At 41.6% G+C, this 19439-nt stretch overlaps 1 protein-coding gene across 4 annotated transcripts; it reads right to left on the bottom strand.

Moving 5' to 3' along the window:
- Window positions 1-1050: 1050 nt before the first annotated feature.
- E2F6 (E2F transcription factor 6) lies at window positions 1051-19154 on the bottom strand. 4 transcript variants are annotated; one of them, XM_026793585.2, is made up of 8 exons: window positions 18858-19154; window positions 17960-18069; window positions 14944-14992; window positions 13214-13430; window positions 12740-12898; window positions 11638-11752; window positions 10209-10360; window positions 1051-2206 (listed from the first exon to the last, which is right to left on the bottom strand). In XM_026793585.2, the coding sequence occupies exons 1-7, from the start codon at window positions 19027-19029 to the stop codon at window positions 10241-10243; spliced, it is 942 nt and encodes a 313-aa protein (XP_026649386.1). In that variant the 5' UTR covers window positions 19030-19154; the 3' UTR covers window positions 1051-2206; window positions 10209-10240. The 4 variants fall into 4 exon arrangements, with proteins under 4 accessions (XP_026649386.1, XP_014122666.1, XP_005487246.2 ...); XM_014267191.3 differs by lacking the exon at window positions 1051-2206 and adding an exon at window positions 8776-9494 and having other exon boundaries at window positions 18858-19152; XM_005487189.4 differs by lacking the exons at window positions 1051-2206; window positions 17960-18069 and adding an exon at window positions 8776-9494 and having other exon boundaries at window positions 18849-19069.
- Window positions 19155-19439: the final 285 nt, after the last annotated feature.

The following is a 19439-nucleotide window of genomic DNA, read 5'->3' as shown; positions in this document are numbered from 1 at the left end:
AGGAACAAAGCAGCCTGTTTCATGGAGATAGCTTGAATAACTCAGTTTTCTAGATCCAGCAGAGAAGTGAATGAGAATATGGTGGTGTCTAAAGATACACCAAAGACAGCAACCAAGGAGTTTAAGAGCTGTACATTACAGAGGAGTGCTGGCAGAAGAGCATATGTGAGTAAACTGGTCACAGATGAGTGCAGATGGGAAATAAGACTGCTTCTAGCTATTCACAATGCGGGGTTAGAACAACCTTCATCCAAGTAAAGGCAGCCAGAAAATACCTACCTGCAGTGTATCAGTGCACTTTGACAGGGCCATAAGATATGGTGTCTGGCACCACAGGGACTGGAGTCGGGAGCATTGAGTTGGGAGTTCTCAATGTCATTTTCAGCTCTTATGTGGCTGCAGAAATAAGGGTTTGTAAGAAGCATAGGATAGTCTGGATGAAGGTTATCAAACTATTTCATGATCAGTTAAAGACTTGGTGGAAGTAACATTTGTGCTCAAGAACTGCAGTGAATGTCATAAAAATCAGCACAGTGTAGACATAACTAAACTGGCTGCTTTTCTTTGCTGAAAGAAAATAACCTGAAGGTTATGTCTATGCGTGAACCATTAAATGTTATGTTTTAATCCAATGTAGAGTATTTGCTTTGGATGCTTGAAAGAATGTCATAGCATGGATATACTACTTTTGTCCAAGGGAACTTGAAGAAGAATTCTACTTCTTAGAAAGCTGTCCAAGGACTTGGTATCCATGAAGCAGGACAAAGGGGAGATTCTTCCTCACAATGAAGCTGGTGACCTGCACAAAGGCACCAAGTTTGTTGGATCAGCAAGGGGGAGCATGAGAATCACAGCTTCCTACTCTGGAAACCAGCCTGCTCCTTTGGGAGGTTTGTCCCCATCCCTTGCAACTGGGACAAAATCAAAGTGGTCACAGGAAGGATTGAGTGTAGTCCACCTCAACAGAGCCTCTGTTAAGGGGTCTCTGCTACCTAAGTAAATGCTGTGATCATTGAGCTGTTGGGTAACTGGGGATTTTCCTCCAACACAGTTTATCCCCTTCTTTGTTTTTTTTTCCAGCCAAAACTATTCAGCAAATTTGAAGCAAATAGTTTAGACATGACTGAAACCACATTTTCGAGGGAATTAACTATTAAATAAATAAATAAATCACCCAACTCTAACTATTACCTCTTTTAAAATCCATGATGTCTCTTTTCCACATAAATTGAAACTTTTTTTTTATTAGTATATGTAATTAAATGTAACAGTTTGACCCATCTATCCAGCCGGGGTAGTAAATTTGGGCTCCTTATTTGTGCTGTTCTGGAGTGTACAAGCTGTTTTATAATACTTACAACTAATGCTTATTTCTTTGGTTTACTCATATTTTCCTTTTATTTGCAGCCGCTTTCATCCTATCAGTTCCAACACCTGATTGGTGTAGGAGAGAGAACTCTTCTCCATTACATTTTCATGCTTTTCTAATCAACTAATTTAAACCAATAGAGAAATAAAACACTTTTTGCAGTGACTCTCATGCTAACGTGTTGATAGTTTAAATAGATTATGCCATTCCACTAGATACAAGCTAAACTGCTGGAAAAAATCAAATAAAAGGATATAACTAGATGTAGTTTTTAATAGTGTTAGAACTATTCAACCTGAACAAGAGGGGTTGGAATTAGATTATCATCAAGGTCCTTGGTAACCTAAACCATTCTGTGAATCCATGATTCTATGATTTCTGGTCTTCTCTCTTGGACCTTGTAGAACTCCAAGCATTGCATCTCATGTTTCCAACTGGTAGTGTCCAAACACTCTCCCTGGGACGCCACGAGCAGCCCTCTGATGCATCCCTTGCAGCATTTCTTAGGACTGCTGGCTGCCGTGTGCGATTGCAGCTGGCCAGGAGTGCGAAGTGGTGCTTTGCTTCAGAAACCGTGGAAGGATGGTTGCAGACATCCCTCTAGTGGCCCCGCGGTGTCCGGGACGGCGGGAGCAGCTCTGGCACCCCCGGGCTCAGCAGGGCCAGATGTGCTCCTCTGTGCAGCTGGGTCCTCTGCGGGCTGGGGAACTGGCACATAATGTCTCCCTTTTTCCGTTTCACCAAAGTTTCCCTGGAAACTGCACCAGTTCGGGGTGTTTAGAGTGTTTGTTTCACAAAAGCCTTGATACTTGAAGGCTGAACCCATTTCACTGGCCACTGTAAAAAACAGATGTAATGGGAGTTGGTATGAGGAAAGGGTTAATCCTGTCTCTAAGTTTTTTTTTTAAATGGCAGTTTATTTAACCCAGAGTGAGGAAAAACTTTGTCATCATTGAAAAAAGAGACAAGTTATACTTGAAGATTAATTAAATGTTTCATATCTTCTCATCTCTTTAATACAAGACTGATAGAATATCAAAGCGGGGGGAGCCCCAAAAACCCCAAAGTATATGTAAAATAAATAAAAGGAACACTTATTTGTACATCTGTACAGTTCGGCTTCTCAACTGAAATTGTCAGCAGGATGCTAATTATGTTTATATGTTTGAAACATTGAATTTATTTTGCTTATTAATTTGTTATAAGGACGTGCAGCAGAAATGAGAGCCCTGGGATAGCATCGTGAAGAGGTCTTCAGTCTTCACCGAAAGGGCGCTGTCCCAGGGCACCCACTGTGGTTCCTTCATGGAGGACAGCAAGTCTGGGGATTGCCCTTGCTGGTGCTGGACAAGCATCCCACGAAGGGTCTAGGGAAGCTGGCACTCTCTGAGGAGTCACTGCAGAGCAGAACTGAGCAGAGTTTGCAAAGGAGATCAAGACACTCCTCCCTTTTTGTAAATGGACACAGCACAGAGGAATGATTTGTTCCAGAGGCAGCAAGCTGCCTGACAGCAGCAGGATGTGGTGTTGAAAGGAGATAATGGGTTTATACGTAAGTGAAACTGTCCTTAAAGGACAGCCCACCCTGAGATTTTTCTCTGTATGGAAACAAAAACCACAGATCTCATCCTTCTGATAATGGTAGTTCTGTATCTCAGTAATTCACCTGTACTACCAGTATTACCATTGTGAATCCATTATTACTTTTAAATAAGAATTACCTATGCAAAAATACCATAGTGCAACAATTAAGTAAATTGTACTTAGAGCTGAACTCAGGCCCATTTCAAAGCCATCATTTGCTGTTAATAAAGCCATGGCTGAATGAGTATTTCTGGTTGAACCTCGATTTTATTAAACTGATTGAAAGCAATCAACTGAACACACACCACCATCCTGATCAGGTTTTGATTTCAAAGGTGGTAAAAAAACTTTTTAAGTTGCATTAGGGAAATTTTTTTTGCCTTTTTAGCTCTGTATAATTTTCCTTCCAAATTATAAACCCTTCTTTGCTGACTTTCCTCCTTACACCTCAAAAATAGCTCAATGTGTCAATTTGAGAGATGGGACAAAATTGGCATAAAGTCAGCAGAGAGAACATAAATGCCTGAGACGTTTTTAGGCGACATCTATGTAAACAATTGCTGTTGTCTTGTTTTCATTTCCAGGCAACTGATCCTCAGAGACACATACATAGAATACAGACAACAATATCTGGACAACTTTCCAATCCGTTCTTTCTGAGCAATTTATACTTTCTCCATGTATAAAGGAACAGTGTTTTACAGATTGGGGATAAAATATATCTTGATTGGAAGATACTTGTTTAAAAGAGTCTGATCATCATCTAATGTCACAAATTTAAAGTCTTTTTGAAAGAAGTAAAAGCCTTGAGCTTCAACCTGCAGTAAATTTTTAATACAGTCTAGAGTATTTCAGACCAGGAGAAACACATGATTAATCAAGAAATACACATTAATCTACATTTGCCTCTTCTGCTGCTCAGTGGCTCAGGGTTGTTAACGTTTTTTGAGTCAAAACTACTAATCTCTGCATGGACTCTGATAGCCAATGTGTCAATTTTGGCAATTTGAAAGACTATAATTAGTTTCTATCCCTTTATTCACTTCTTGAAGATAAATCTGTAATTAAGTATTTTTTTATCACAAAAGGCAGTGCTAATGCTTTCACAGTATTTTGCTTTTACTTTGCTTTATTTTAACCTCTAATCATAGGAAGAATTAATCCTATATCTCTATATTTCCCCCATTACTATTCTTGCAGGATAGGATAATATATTGCATTATTTCAAATGTGTTTGTTTTTTCTTCAGCTGGATAAATACAGAAATCACCTCCAATAGCTTCTTTCCAGCCTGAAGACAATGGCTCAGCAGGCACTTAAGGTTGAAGTTGTTTCTAAAACCAGGGAGATTTTTCTTGTGAGAAATTGTTTCTTACACAAAGTATTACTGGCACTGATGGTGAGAATGTTGCTTGGTAAAAAGGTTCTCTGACGATCTGTGGGGAGTAGCATTATCAAGTAAATTACAGTTCTAGCTCCTGACTGAATTCTGTGCAACCTGCTTTAGTGTATAGGATGGAGGCACTGTGTGGATATTGTCCTGTTTTTGTAGGTGTTTTACGGATTGTGAAAAGATCACAACTAACTTCAGGGAAGCTTGATTGGATCCTTGAATGCCCAGCTAGCAGCAGAGTGTCTGGTATTGGCCACAGTGCACTGCGGTCCAGGAGAGCTCCAAGGGTCCCACTATGGGCTGGTGTTTACAAGAGAGCTAGCTTTAGTCACAGTAATTTTCCATCCTGGCCACAATTCAGGCTGGTAACTTTATTTGAAAATTTGATAACGAAGATTTTATTCCACTTAGGTTGTTATTCAGGCAACAAAAGTAAGTTTCCAAGGCTGTTCATTAAAACAGAAGCTTGTTAGACAACAAAAGTTCCTGGGAGAAGAGTGTTTCTGGTAAGCTCAAGAGAAGCTCAACCAGCTGCTGTTTGCCAAGGCTGAGGCCTAATGAGCATTTTTGGGATCACAGTGTGGCTGGGGTGGGGGGAATGCACCCCCACAGTGGGCTAAGTCAATAAAAGAGTTGCAATGTGCTGAGCTTGGATCTTTGAATTTGCTGTTACAGCTTCTAGGATTGTTTTCTATAACCCCATCCCTTGATCTAGAGTCAATTGGAAACACCACTTCATTCATGGATCACAAGGTGAGGAGCTCCCATCAGCCCACGTCCACATGGTGGGTGTCTGGAGAGCGCAGCTCCAGACCCTCAGATCACCCACGCCTGCAGGGGTGGCAGGGAAGAACCAGGGTGCCACACACAGACAGAACCAGGCTGCCCTTTCTCTGCAAACATTACATTTTCTTCAAACACAGATCATGCTTTTCAACTAACAAGTATCTGAGTCCTTCAGTAAACATCTACAAACAGTGAGAAGCCTCGTCTAGATTTATGTAACCTACACAACCAAGGGTAGTTTATACGATTTTAGCCTCAATGCACTTCTCACAAGTTACTCCAGGCAGATCAGAAGTGGAACCAAAACCAGCAGATTTGTGTTCCTGATAAGCCCTTCAGCAGTTACTAAGGTCCCAGCAGGGTGCAGGGGCCAGCCAATGCCAGGATCATGGAAAACAAGAGTTTAGAGCTTGCAGCCAGCCCCAGCACACTGGGAGCAGCTCATGGCCTGGCCAGCAGATGAACCTTGCCACTGACAAGGACTTCTGAAATCAGTGTTTAATTATGCTTATAAAATGAGGCTCTTCACACACACCAAAAATATTATTCAAACTGAAGAAAATTGCTGACTTTCAAATGCTTTCCAACAGACAACAATTTGCAGGAATCTTCTCTCTCCTTAAAAAATCACATTATTTAAAACTGTAGTTCACCCCTGAAAACTGACAAGTGAATTCCCACACCAAGTAAGGGCTGAACTGGCAACCTGCAATGCTTTTACAGTAAGAATCAGCAAAACCAGGAATTTAATAATTATGGGTCCTGGCTGTTGCTATTGCTGATTGATGCATTAACATTCTTAACAATTCTTATTGAAGGGAAGGCAGAAAGAGTACTAGAAACTTTTAATTTATCAGAGTCCTCAAATAGCCAAGACAGCTTCTTACACATACAAATGTACTGAAAATGAACAGATGTAGACTCAGCAAAAAAAATAATCTCTCAGAAAAAAAATCAAACATTACTACACAAATTCAGAGTAAGGTCCTGTCACATTTACAAGTGAGCTTGTAACTTGTGTCTAAGTTCAGCATCACTCAGGAACTTTTCAAGTCCAAGCTGAATCTTTTCAGCTAATTAGTGCATTGAGCTTATACAGTACATTGCTTTCCAGTATCACCAATGGCTAATACTGTACATAACCAAGTAGCAAAAGCAGTGGTTTAATCTTCAAAAGTCCATTCGTTCTGCTGAAGGTGCACTATTACAACAACAGATGTATTAAACAAAATAGTAGCAGTGTAATTGTCATATTACAGCTTCTTCCATTTCACTGTGACAACTGCATGGCTAAAAGCATTAATTATACTGCTAGAAAACCTGTACAAATGAGTGAGGAAAAACAATCACTAGAGATTTATTCAAAATGAAAAATTCTCATGTTTCATTTAAATGGATTGTTCCACTGTTGAAGACAATCTTCCTTAACATTTTTAAGATGGTTATTTTGTAAAAATGCACTTCCTTACTTTTTATATAAGGTAGGTAATGGCTAAGAGTTAGAGAGTTGGTTTAGATTAAATATTAGGAAGAAATTCTTTATTATGAGGGTGGAGAGACACTAGAACAGGTTGCCAGGAGAAGTTGTGGATGCCCTGTCATCTCTGGAAGTGTTCAAGACCAGGTTGGATGGGGCTTTAAACAACCAGGAAGAGAGGAAATGGCCTCAAGCTGCACCAGGGAGATTCAGGTTGGACATCAGGAAGAATTTCTTCACTGAAAGAACTGTGAAGCACTGGGAGGTGGTGGAACCACCATCCCTAAGGGAGTTCAAGGAACATCTGGACCTGAATCTCAGTGCTATGGACTACTTGACATTGTGGTGTTTGGTCAAAGGTTGGAGTTGATGGTCTTGGAGGTCTTTCCAACTTAAATAATTCTGTGATGTAGGGGAAGCTGTCCCTGCCCAAAGCAGGGGCGTTGGAATTATGTGACCTTCAAGGTCCCTTCCAACTCTAACCATTCTAGGATTTTATGATTATGGAACAAAAACCTACCCCAATATACAGCATTCAGAATTAGTTAGTTATTGAAGTGGAGGGAGAAGACCCACCTTCCTTGATCAGCATCGACTCCATTTATTGACTCAATCAGTCACTTTTTATAACCGTATTAATTAAGTTCATGCATATTGCAAACCCGAGCTCACAACAGGTCAGAGATAACACACCAACCCCTCCTTTTGTTTCCAATACCAAGACTTGTGTTCTCAAAACTTACTTTTACTTTCCCAAAACAGCCAAAGATAGAATATCTACTTGTTATGAGAAAGCTGCCTGAGAACTCTGGTATGCAAGGTTCTCAACGCCTTCATGTTTGTCACTTTTACTTGTAATTAAAAACAACCTGAGAACTTCTACTGTTTACAGAAACAGGCTGTGAGAATTTGCTCCTCACAGCTGCCTTCTAAGCCATTTCTGAAAAAATCTCCAACAGTTAGTGTTGGAAATTTTTATAGGTTTTATGGGAAACATTGTCCTGAGTTGTTGAACTAGTGTAGGGGGAATCAATGCTTCTCTTTTGCTCAAACTCCAACAAAACAGAACAGCAATGTAAAACATCAAATAGAGTTTGCCATCTGAACAGAAACCAGCCACTGAAGCAAAAGGACAATTCTCCTGTGCAAAGAATGCTTAGTTTTAACCCTCATTCCCAGCTTCACTGGAGGAGCACCTTGCTCATTTTCACTCTGTTCTATGTATTCATTGTGCTGTCACTTTGTTTTTATTTATTATTATTACAGCTCAGCCTGTAGTTTGAATTTCACAGACAAAAAAATTTTTTCTTATTTTTCCCAGAAGTCCTGTATTCTGGAGCCTGAAGTTGAGAGGACAGATATAAAAATTCAAGATTACTTTTCTGACACAAGATTGCACTTGGTGTTTTTTCCCCAATTCGCAAAGTATGCGTTTTGCAGAACTAAGGAACCTTGTGGAAAACCGAGTTAGTTCTCCATTCTGTATTTAGGTATATTTATGCTCATCAGTGTCACCTGTGACAACTTACTTGTATTGTAGAACATAGGGCTTTTAATTTCACTGCACCTGTCTAAAATAGCTGTAGAGCTGCTGGCAAGAACATGCAAGGTTTAATTGGCTTTGATGGTCTCACTTGTGAGGAGATGCATAGTTGTCAATACTGTGTGACCCAAGGACTTGGACTTCCTATTTAAAACCAAACCTGCCAACTCACCCCTACAGAAACCATACTGGGATGAAGTGAGCCCATGCACAGCATTTGTACAGTGACAGTTCACTCCCTTAGAAAATCCAGCATATAAATTCAAGAGCTTTGTTTTATGGATATGAAAGATGGATAATACAGACATAGTCCTTAAGTATTTTACATATTTTTGCAAGCTGAGCCACAAAGAGATCACGATACTCAGCTAGGGTTCTGCTGTATGTAAACTCCAGAAACTGGAATGGACCAGCTTAAGTAGTTATTGATCATTCTTCTGAAAATTACTAAAGTACTGTGGCATCACTAGATCCAGATCTAAGTGTTATCTGACAGTACCATGTAAAACAGATTTTAGATTTTCACATAGTTTTAAATGCTTGTAGTCACTCAGTGAATTGCAGCAAAGGCAACCCAACATGTTTCATTAGAAAATATTTCATAGAAATAGAAAATATTTCATATTTTTGTAAGCTTATTTTATTTCTTTACTGTACAGAGGCAGAAAGACAAACCATCTCAATAAATGTACATCAGTAACTACCCAGAAATGATACAAGTATGTACACAAAGCCCAATTATTTCACTTCAGTGTTGATACCATAGTTCATGTAGAGCTGGACACGAACAGCAATTACACAGTGTAAAGCATAGCTCTTGGGATATTTACATCTTGTTCTTCATATCAAAGGCTTCCAATACACCAGTTCTTTGTTACACTTGTGTTTGACAATCCTGCTTAGTAGTGCTGCCTCAGAACTGAAAAGTGCATTTCTTCATTTTATACATTCTCACGCAGATGGTGAACTGCTCCAGAAATTGTTCTCCAACCTTAATTTTTGGAATTGATTATCTTTGTTTTCTGTCAATTGAAATTTTAAGGTAAAAAACCATTTTCCCAAAGCTCTGTAGGTCATATTCAATTAAGAAAACAAAGCTCCTAAATGCAACTTCAGAAACTGTTGTCTTTTGACTTGGGAGGATAAGCAATCCTGTGAAAACACTAAACTAATCCACTGCTGGATTTTTAAAACACTTTGGAACATTTCAGGTTAGGAATTTGCAGATCCAAGCAGTTTGGAAAAGCCCTATAACACAGATATTTACATTCTATATTAGATTCTTGTGTTGTAATTAATCTGGCATCTCAAATGGGTTTTTTTTCTTCCATCGGAGATCTCACTTTAAAAGGAAAGTAAAAAAGGAATATGATTACTCTAATTGTAGAAAATACAATTTTGAGTTATTCCACAAGCAAAATTAATTTAAAAAATACCTGGGATGAAAGGACAACTCTCCCCTTCACCTATAAAGCAGCACTTCCAAAGATAATTTCTTTCGCTGTGTTCTGAGCTACTGCAATTCCTGCCAGATTTATTTTTACACCACAACATCCTGCAGCACTAGGCTTCTTCAGAATCTCTATCCCATCCAATCTTGTTTTAGGAGATTGAAATACGACGTCCCCTCTTCTGTCTGCCCTCCCTTAGGGCAGGAATGAGCAGCAGCAGAGTCTTGTTTAAAACAGCATCATAACTCTCATGGCAACAATCTGAGCTGAGCAGGACTCTGTAGTGCAGCAGCTGAGAGCTCCATCCACGGGCTCTGCCAGGAAACCAGCAAGGAGCAAAGGAAGGAAAAGGCCAGGGAACAAGAGTGCCTTGCTCTGTGTGCACGTGCCTGACTCCCTGACCTCCTGTTGCCGTGAGGTAACACAACAGCACAGACTTCTCTTCCAGGCATTTCCTATACTCCCTATACCTTGGCCCACAATCTATGCTCTGAAAATTACACTTGTTCAACAGCACAGTTTACAGCTTAATCAGAATGATATGATAATCTTAAGAAAACCAAAATAAAATACATGTGGATAAAAATGGAAAAGGAGGATGTTACCTTCATCAGGATAAAATGATGTCTCAGTTTCACTAGATATGGACAGTATCCATATCTTCACAAGTTTCGGCACCTGGATTCTCTTTTTCCACCTCACATAAATACACATCAATGGGTCCTTTCGTGCTCTTCACATGTACTTCTATGTGATCCTATAAAACAGCAACTTGTATGTAATTCAAAGAATAAAGCTTATACATTTATTTCTGCACTTATTTTAAAGACAATAGATTAAACACAGAACAAATACAGCTATTTAAAATTGCTACTGCTTCCACACAAATTATGACATTACATACATTTGTAGGACAACTATTATGCAGAATTAAGCTAACAAGCTTTCATTTTTAATGAATGTGCATTTAAATATTTGTTTAGTCTTTCTATCGACCTTCAGATATATGACCAAGACTTACTTATGTTTAGGAAGAGTAACAAAATTTAAAAACTTGACAAAACATTGCCATGAATCCAACAACAAACTGGAGCACATAGCTTTAACAAAATAGTAAAGCAACTACTCCTCATCGCTTCTACTGCTTTCTTTCCACAGACACCGCGTGGCAAGACACAGAGCAAATAAATCTTACTGCACAATGGAGAAAATGTTCGGTGCTAATGTACAACTTTTGAAATTCTGCCTTTTTATTGCTTCAGGAGGCATCTGGAATTGTATCTTTTTCATCTCCACTGGATGACAATAGCTCCTTTTAGACCAGGGAAACTACTGGAGATCTATATAGTGGATCTAACTCTTTGGTTCTACTGATTAATTTCCTTTTCCTAAGATATCCCCACCTTTCTATCCACATAGCAAGGCAACTTCAATGACTATGCAATTGGGAAGATTATCAAAAATGCTCAAGCAAAAAAGAAAATGGAATTAAAGCTCTGTTTGTTATCTTAGGCTGTCTTCCAGGATTTGCCCTCTCAGAGCAGTACGAACAGTGGGCTCCCAGTACACAGGCCCCACTATGCAGCTGCAGCACTGCTGGGTGCAGGGGGCAAAGGTCCGGCTCCTCTGTGAGACAAGAATGGAGCCTGTGTATGCACCGTGGGGTGAGGACAGGGCACAGCCCCACTCCATGAAAAAATCCCTCTAGGTATCATCTACTAGAATGACAAAAGGGTTTTCTTTTTCCAACCATACTGTACATTGCATACTTTATTACAGCTTTTCCATTCTCTCTAACAAAACCAGGTAACTAAATCTCAGATACATTTATGGCTTAGTAATTTAGGCAAAAAGAAAAATACAGCAACTAAGCTTCTAAGACTATTATCCCTGCAGCACTGTTCAGTGGAACACAAGAACATTTAACTACCACTATCTGCATGACAGAGTGACTGGAAATCAATTACTGACTGCTGCTGCAAAAAATCAAATTTATGAACTTTTGTTTCTTTAGGAGAAATGCATAAAACTTACGTCTTTAGGAACTGGTATTTCCAATTTGGTTTCCTCTGGAGCTTTGATTGCAATCACAATCTGTTCTTGAAAAGCCTGAATGCTTCGGATATCCTGGTACGTCACATAAGCTAGTGTATACCTTGGTCAAGGATTATGTAATTTGCTAATAGGCACAAGCAAGAGTATATGATATGAACACATCAAGATATGTTGAGGCAGAATACCAACTTCAGAAAATTGATTCAGCAGAGGTCAATATTAGCTTTGTAAAATGAAGTATCAGCTAATGGTAGAAAAATACCTTTCTGTATTTCCAGGAAGGAAAAAAGGCTTTTAGAAATATATTCAATGTTATAAAAAAACCCCAGTCTTCACAGATGCTGTCATAAGTCTACAAATCCGAAGGAATACTGTTCTTCAGAAATTACACTCTGTTTTCTAATTGCATGAAAATAATTTTCTAAGACACTGTAGAACCATTTTCTTAAGCAGTAAGGTATAAAGAATATGAGCACATTTCATTTGTGCACACCCCTTAACATCTTGCCAAACAAGGGAGCGAAATAATATTTTATTGTAACTCAAAGCCAAAATTCAATCTTTATGCCATATATTAAAATGAATCTCTTTTCTATTGTCAAAACCCATCTGGAAGTCAGAACTGCACTGGAATCTCTTTCAAGAGAGAAGAGTATTAGGATATAACCAACATACCATTATATCTCCTTGGCAACAGGCCACTGGGACTCCGTTCTGAGTCCTCTCTGTCATCTCACTAAGCATCTTGAGCTCATTGTTGGGTCAAAACCTGCCTCTGAGGTGACTCAAATGGAGAGAACAGGGTGATGGTCAGGGTACTAAGATTATTCCCCACTTCATTCTTCTGCAGTGGAAAGGACACACAAGCAACACTCCTCCGAGGACAGGCTAGACTCTCCATGATACTGCAAAGCAAGGCACAGGACAAGCCTTCTCAAATGCAAAATAATCAAAAGTCTGCTATTATAAAACTCATTATCAAGCAATACTGCATACCTGTGGTATCAGCCTACACTTCTTACTAGATATGTATGCTCAACCAAAATCGTGTGTTAAAATAATGCAAGAGTTGAAAGGATATTTTGCATTTTCTTTGTCATCTATTAGTTCAAATATCTGATGAGCACAATTCTTGATTAATTCATCCAGAGCTTCTTCCATGATTGATAAGTCCAGAAGTTCCTCTTTAAGGTTCTGCTGGTCTGGTGCTCTTCCAATAAGTTGGTCAAGACTCTTACCTCTAGAAGAATATGAAAACTGTCTAGCATGTTTGTATAAATAAAAGCACATTTATCAAACATCAAGTATACTAACAGCAAACAGTAAGAAAGTCTGGCATCCTTTTTTCTGCTGAAATATGCTTCCATGTACTTACACACTTGATACTTGTTAATGTATTAGGTAATTCACATAGCATAAGGAAGGAAACAGAACTTAAAATACTATCTATGAGAAGTAACTTAATATGCTTAAAGATACTCTCAAAGTTATAAACATTACTCAACACTGTTGGGATTTACTGTTTCAGAAACTAGAAGCTTCAAAGCCAACTCACATCCACTGGATATGATTCTTAGATCTTTTCTGAATCAAGTTGATGCCATCCAACACATTGGTGATGTCATACACTCTTCGTTTTCGTACTCCTAGTGTTTTTGCTACTTCATTTAAATCAAGGACACCGTCTGGAGCTTTTCTGAGAAGAGCCATAAATTTTCGTGTCAAAAGCACCAAGGATGCATCAAATCGAGGCCTTTTGATGTCCACAGTTTCTGTTAAGATTTGGTAGAATATTTTAGAATATATTAGGGTAAGCTACTACATAAGCATGAAGTAAAAAATATGATAGCGATGAAGTAACAATGAAGGTAGAAGTCTGGAAGCACTGCAGTTTTTAATGCTTACATTGCAATGGCACCATATAAAGCATATTAACTACACATACCTTCATTTGTTTGCAATGATTTTATCTAAATAGCAAGCATACATTTTTGTGTTTTCAACATTCATGACTCCACACTGCTAGTATGGATATTAATAACTGAGTAACTGTATGCTCTAAAGGACATGGGATCGGATCACTGAGCAAACACCAATGAAACCTTTGGTTAACTATAGACAGTGCTGAGGTGCTGCCAGAGAAACACAGCTCTATCTCTGCTGCATGACACTATTAGAGTATTTTTTCACATCTTTTTGGTCCAGTTTAACCAGCAGACCTCACATGTAACCATTAGGCATGGTTCACAAGTCAGCTTGGCTTCGGGACTGTTTCAGTCTGCACAGGACCTATCTGCTCTGGAACTGAAGAATTCAGTATGCAGACAAACTGTTTGCACTATCTGTTCTCAGGGCAAAAGAGCTAGTCATTCCATTGCTTGATTTACTAATACAACAAAGATCTACAGCTACCCTGACACCCTGGTTTAAGAGATCCCTGTGCTATGTGTATTCATTACCACCATATTTGCAGAAAGAGCAGAAATCCCTGATGAATAACTTGAGATTGTTATTTATGTATGCAAAAAGCACAAAAAAGCACCCACTTCTGAGTCAAAAAGTCACAGTATGCACACGCTTATTTGATACTAACCAATAAAAGATTGTCAAATTCAGCTGTTACTTGTCTTTTCTCCTGTAAAGCAAACCCAGTATTTAATCTGATCAACCTGTGTCCCCAGCAATATTCCAGTCTAATGCCTCAAGAAAAGGTGAGTGTGTAAACAAAGTACCTAGACAACACTTTTACTTCAACCATCAGTATTTTTCCCAAGATGAATGAGATACACACTTTTACTCATAACATATCACACCCATTCCATGGCTGCAAGTTTGCGCACTCCTTAACACAAAGTGACAGGCTCAACAACTCAGTTTTGGACTGTGTTACTGTCAAAGGTGTGAAGCAATTTAGCTGGTGAGAAAATAAACAAAAAAAAACCCCAAAAAACCCAACACCCAGAAATTCACTCAAGTTTATTTCCACATTTATTAACACCAGTTGAAATGCAACATTTGGCAGTATGTTGTTCCAGTTTTCCCTCACTTTTCCTGTACACTATTTTCTGTATAGCAATGGGAAGGCATACTTGCAACAGATCTGAAGAGAAAAAATTATAAAGAACGTACAGCTTCACATCTGTTATTTCAGTCAGTGTTCAGCATTCTTCCTGCTCTGCTAATATTAAATATAATTTTTCATTTGTCTACAGCATTGTAGTCACATTGTAAAAAGGCATGACATACTGTAAGATTAATTTTTATACATGACACAGAGCAACTTACTTTTCACAAGCGGCGTGTCCTTCTGCACATTCAGGTCAATCATTGGTGCCTGAGGAAAAAGGGGAAAAAAAACAACTGTCATAAAATGCTTTCTACAGAGGGAGCTTCTTTAGCAGAAATCCTCAAATCTTTAGATGTTACAGCCATCACAGTTCTGACAACTCAACAGCTATTACTGTGAAGTGTCATTAGATAAAAGGAATAAATGTTTTTTAATTCCTGCCAGAACTTTAAGCCCTTCATCTCAGCACAACTCACTGTTTTCAAAAACAGGAAACACCATTGAACTCGCTGATGCCCAGGCAAGCTACAACTTCTCTTGCTTCTTCTGCTTCAATTCATGGCCATTTCCTTTCAGTTGCCCATCGTGTACAACTGTAAAATACCTGGTAACCTTTAAAGTTCTTAACTTGCTTGCAAGTATGGAATGAAACTTGTCTGGGGAAATTTGGAAATTAGGTATTAGAAAAATGGATCTTCACTCAGAGGGTGGTTGGGTACTGGAACAGGCTCCCCAAGGGAAGCAGTCACAGCACCAAGAGTTCAAGAAGCTCTTGGACAATGCTCTCAGGAACATGGTGTGACTCTTGGGATTGTCCTGTACTGGGACAAGAGTTGGACTTAATGATCCTTATGAGTCCTTTCCAACTCAGGATATGCTGTGATTTTACTGAAGGGCTGCAGTAGCTTAACAAGTTCTCTCAGGAGTTTATTAACAGCCTTCCTGTCCCAGTGGGCCTAAAACAGGAACAGCATGGCAAGGGTAATCTAACATATGCCAAGTAAAGAAAAACAATAATTTCCCTCAATTTACTGTTCTCCTGCTAAGACAGCCTCATATGCCTCAATGTCAGGACACAATACAGGTGCACACTTAGCCCACTGTCCATTAGGACCCCCAGGTCCTTTCAACAGGGTAGTCCCCAGCCTGTACCACTGCAGGGTAAAGGCAAGGCTTTAACTCTTGATTTTCAACTTCCTGGGTTTATGAGGTGTTAGATGACCCCTTCCTCCAGCCCATAAACTGCACATCCTGCACCTAACAGCAGCCCCTAGGACAGACCCTGCCAGGCACCCACCAAAGCTGCTCTATCACTCCCCTCCACACGTGGTCAGGAAGAGATGTAACAAGAAGTTCACGAGCTGAGGTATGGACCAGAAGAGATCACTCCCCAGATACCATCATGGGCAAAACAGACTCAACTTGGGAATATTAATTACATTTATTACCAATAAAATCAGAGCAGAATAATGAGAAATAAAACCTATCTTAAGAAAACACGATTCCCCCATCCCTCCCCAAGCTCCACCCCATCCACACCAGCAGCACAGGAAGAGGGGAATGGGGGTTATGTCAGTTCATCAAATGCTGTTCCTGCTGCTGCTCAGGGTGGAGAATCCTTCCTCTACTTCAGTGGGGAGTTCCCTCCCACAGAAGAAAGCCCCCCATGAACTTCTCCAATATGAGTCCATCCCACAGCAACAGTTCACCAACTGCTCCAACATCCATCAGTTTCCCTCAGGGTGCATCCCCTTCAGGCACAGCCTGCTCCAGCAGGGTTCAAGGCTCACAAGTTCTACCAGAAAGCCTGTTCCAGCATGGGCTCCACAGGTCCCTCCAAGGAAGGTGCTCCAGCATGGGCTGCCCACAAGTTCACAGCCTCCTTTCAGGCATCCACCTGCTCCACCCTGGCTCTCCTCCATGGGCTGCAGCTGAGGCTGCAAGGAGTCTCTGCTCCAGCACCCAGAGCACCTCCTCCTCCTTTTTCTCCACTCACCTTGGTGTCTGCAGAGTTGCTGTCTCAGATATTCTCACTTCACTCTTCTCTGGCTGTAATTACAACTGTATAATAACTTTTTTCCCCCCTTCTTGAAAATGTTATCACAGAGGCACTACTACTGTCTCTGATGAACTCTGCCTTGGTCAGTGACAGATCCATCCTGGACCTGCCTGGAATTAGCTCTGCAGGACATGGGGGAAACTCCTGGCAGCTTCTCACAGAAGCCACCCTGCAGCCCCCCACCTGCTATCAAAACCTGACCACAAAAACCCAATACAGGTTTATACAAGCCAAGGTTTCCTTTGTTTGGGGTCCCTGTTCCAGCTGCTGTACCAAGATTAAGTTATTTTAAGGGTCCAGATGTCTGAGCCTCTGCTATGGGAAACCTGGGGTCAATCTGCTGAGGGGACCTTGGGTGTGTGAGTGTGGGGGTGCAGCTGCAAAGGGGCCTCAGTCCCAGCTCAGGTGGTGTGAGAGTGACTGACAAGAGTGGCTCTTGAATGGTCAGACAGGAAAATTTCTTCAGTATTGTGACCTTTGACATTCCTTGCTAGTTTCAACACTAAACTTTGGCTTTCCAACCATCATATCTGCATGTCCAGGCACTTTTTATCCTTGTTCTTTAGGCTATCCTTCAAGTCTGTCCTGTTCTTTTTGCCACGAGTGTCATGATGAAACATGTTTCTCCTTACTGATCTCAATCTCTTCAGCTCCTCCAGCTTCCAAAGCTGCCTTCCCAAATTTTCAACCTACCTCTTGGCAGAACAAGCTGGAATCCAGGTTCTGCACTTTACTACTAACCTTCCTTGAATATCCCACTGTTAAGAAAACTTCCCAGTCTGACCATTCATGAGATTCCCTGTTAAGTCTCATGCTGTCACTGCTGGGACTGAAGCCCCTCCATGGTGGACTGCTTCAGTGTGCTATTCCTCAGTGGCTCAACCCCAGGTTTCCCACTGCAGAGTCTCAGATGTATCTCCACAAAACAATTTATTCATGGTGAATAAACAGCCCAAGCTGGTACCCCTAAAGAGGGATTCACAATAAAGGAAGCTCTAAGTTTTTATACCTCATAGTCTACTCAGGTAAATCTTGCCCTGAGTTCTCTGCTCCTGCTGTGTCTCCCCATGCATCTCTCTTCATCCACCTTGGCAGTGCCACCACCTCTGTGTCCTTTTGTTACCCAAAAAGTTGGCAGTTCATGGCTTCTGCTGCGTCCCTCAGTTTCCACTCACCTGGTCAGTGCCACCTTCTTCCTGCCTGCCCTTTGTCATCCCAAGGGTTGGGCAGTTCATGGCCTCTTGTCCAGGGATCTCACCCATCTGCTGCCTGCAAACCGAGCTACCTGCAGAGATGTAATTCCCACCCACTATTCCATGGCCATCACAGGCAAGGCTGTTAATGATTACCAAATCTTTGACCTCCTTGTTTATAAGAAGCTGATTCAGGAAAGTATCACCCACTGTAAACTCATCTAAGTATCTTCATCAAGAAGCTGTGCCAAACACTATTTGCTTCTTACAATCATCACTTCAATTAGCCACCAAAAAACTTATGCAAACTTTCACGGCTTTAAGAAAATACTACCAAGTAACCTTTAGCCCAACTGACAAGATTAATTTAAGGAAAAATGCAATGTATTTAAAATATATCACAAAATTAAAAGCATGTGCCCTCACGATAAACTAAAAAATATGTAACTTTTTTTTAAAGTTTTACGAAATAGACTTTTTTGCAAACCACTTCATAGCATTGCTAAAGGTAACTGTGGCAGCTGCATGTAAGACGATCACAGACGTTAAGAGGAGAAAACATTGTGTCCCCTTTTCTCATACTTAGCTACACCATACTTAGCTGGATTAAGAGGCCGTAAGTAACACAGGCGAGAAAAACCATCCTTTTGCATTCCTGCACCTTTCCCGGGAAGCCCGCCCCAACGCCACGAGGGAGTGAAGCACCCCAATGCTCCTCTCGGCTACCACGCTGCCCGGCCCGTCACATCTTTCCCGCCCAGAGACGTAGGCCGGGCTTTCGGCCGCCCCCTCACAAGCTCCGCGGCAGGAGCGCAGCTGCAGCGCCGTCCCGCCCTCTCCGTATCCCCGGGCAGCGCCTCCCGCCATGTACCTCACTTACACGCAACGCGTCCGGCTGCAGCGGCTGCAGGCTCTCCCACTGCTCGGGGCTGGCCATGTCGGCGCGGCCCCGCGGCGAGGCGCTGGAGGAGGCGGAGCGCACAGACGCCCTCACGCCGAGGCTCCGAGCCGCGGCCGGGCGCGGGGCGCCGCGGGGCCGCTCCCGCCCTCATCGCTGCCCGTCATGGCCGCGGCTCCCGCGCGCGCCTGGGGCGGGAACGGGCGGGAGTCGCGCACGCGCCCTCCCCTCCGCCGCCGGGGCGCGCGCGCGGCGCCGCCGCCTTCTCCCTCTGTTACCCATCGGCCCTCGCGGCGCCTTCCCGCCCTGCCCGGCTTCTCCCGGCTTCTCCCGCCCCCCGGGACTGCCCCCGCCTCTCCCAGCGGCGGCAGGAATGCGCCAAATCAGCTCCTTTCCTCCCCTCCCCTCCCGTCAGCCTGCCCCACCGGCGCAGGGAACGGTCCCGTCGCCCCCGTCCTCGCCTTTGCGACCGCGGGAGCGCACTGAGCGCTGCAGCGGCCAGCGTGGGTAAAGGGAGGAGTCACAGATTATGCTGAGTTCGAAGGGACCCACATGGATCGTCGA

Source organism: Zonotrichia albicollis, chromosome 3, assembly GCF_047830755.1.
Source record: "Zonotrichia albicollis isolate bZonAlb1 chromosome 3, bZonAlb1.hap1, whole genome shotgun sequence".
NCBI classification, from domain to species: Eukaryota; Metazoa; Chordata; class Aves; order Passeriformes; family Passerellidae; genus Zonotrichia; species Zonotrichia albicollis.
This window is presented reverse-complemented; position numbering and strand designations above follow the sequence as displayed.

Coding starts and splice junctions, on each gene's coding strand:
- E2F6 (XM_026793585.2), bottom strand. CDS start 19,029: ATGAGGGCGGGAGCGGCCCCGCGGCGCCCCGCGCCCGGCCGCGGCTCG. Junction 12,899..13,213: donor AAGAATCATATCCAGTGGAT/GTGAGTTGGCTT, acceptor ATATTCTTCTAG/AGGTAAGAGTCTTGACCAAC. Junction 11,753..12,739: donor GATGACAAAGAAAATGCAAA/ATATCCTTTCAA, acceptor ACCAAGGTATAC/ACTAGCTTATGTGACGTACC.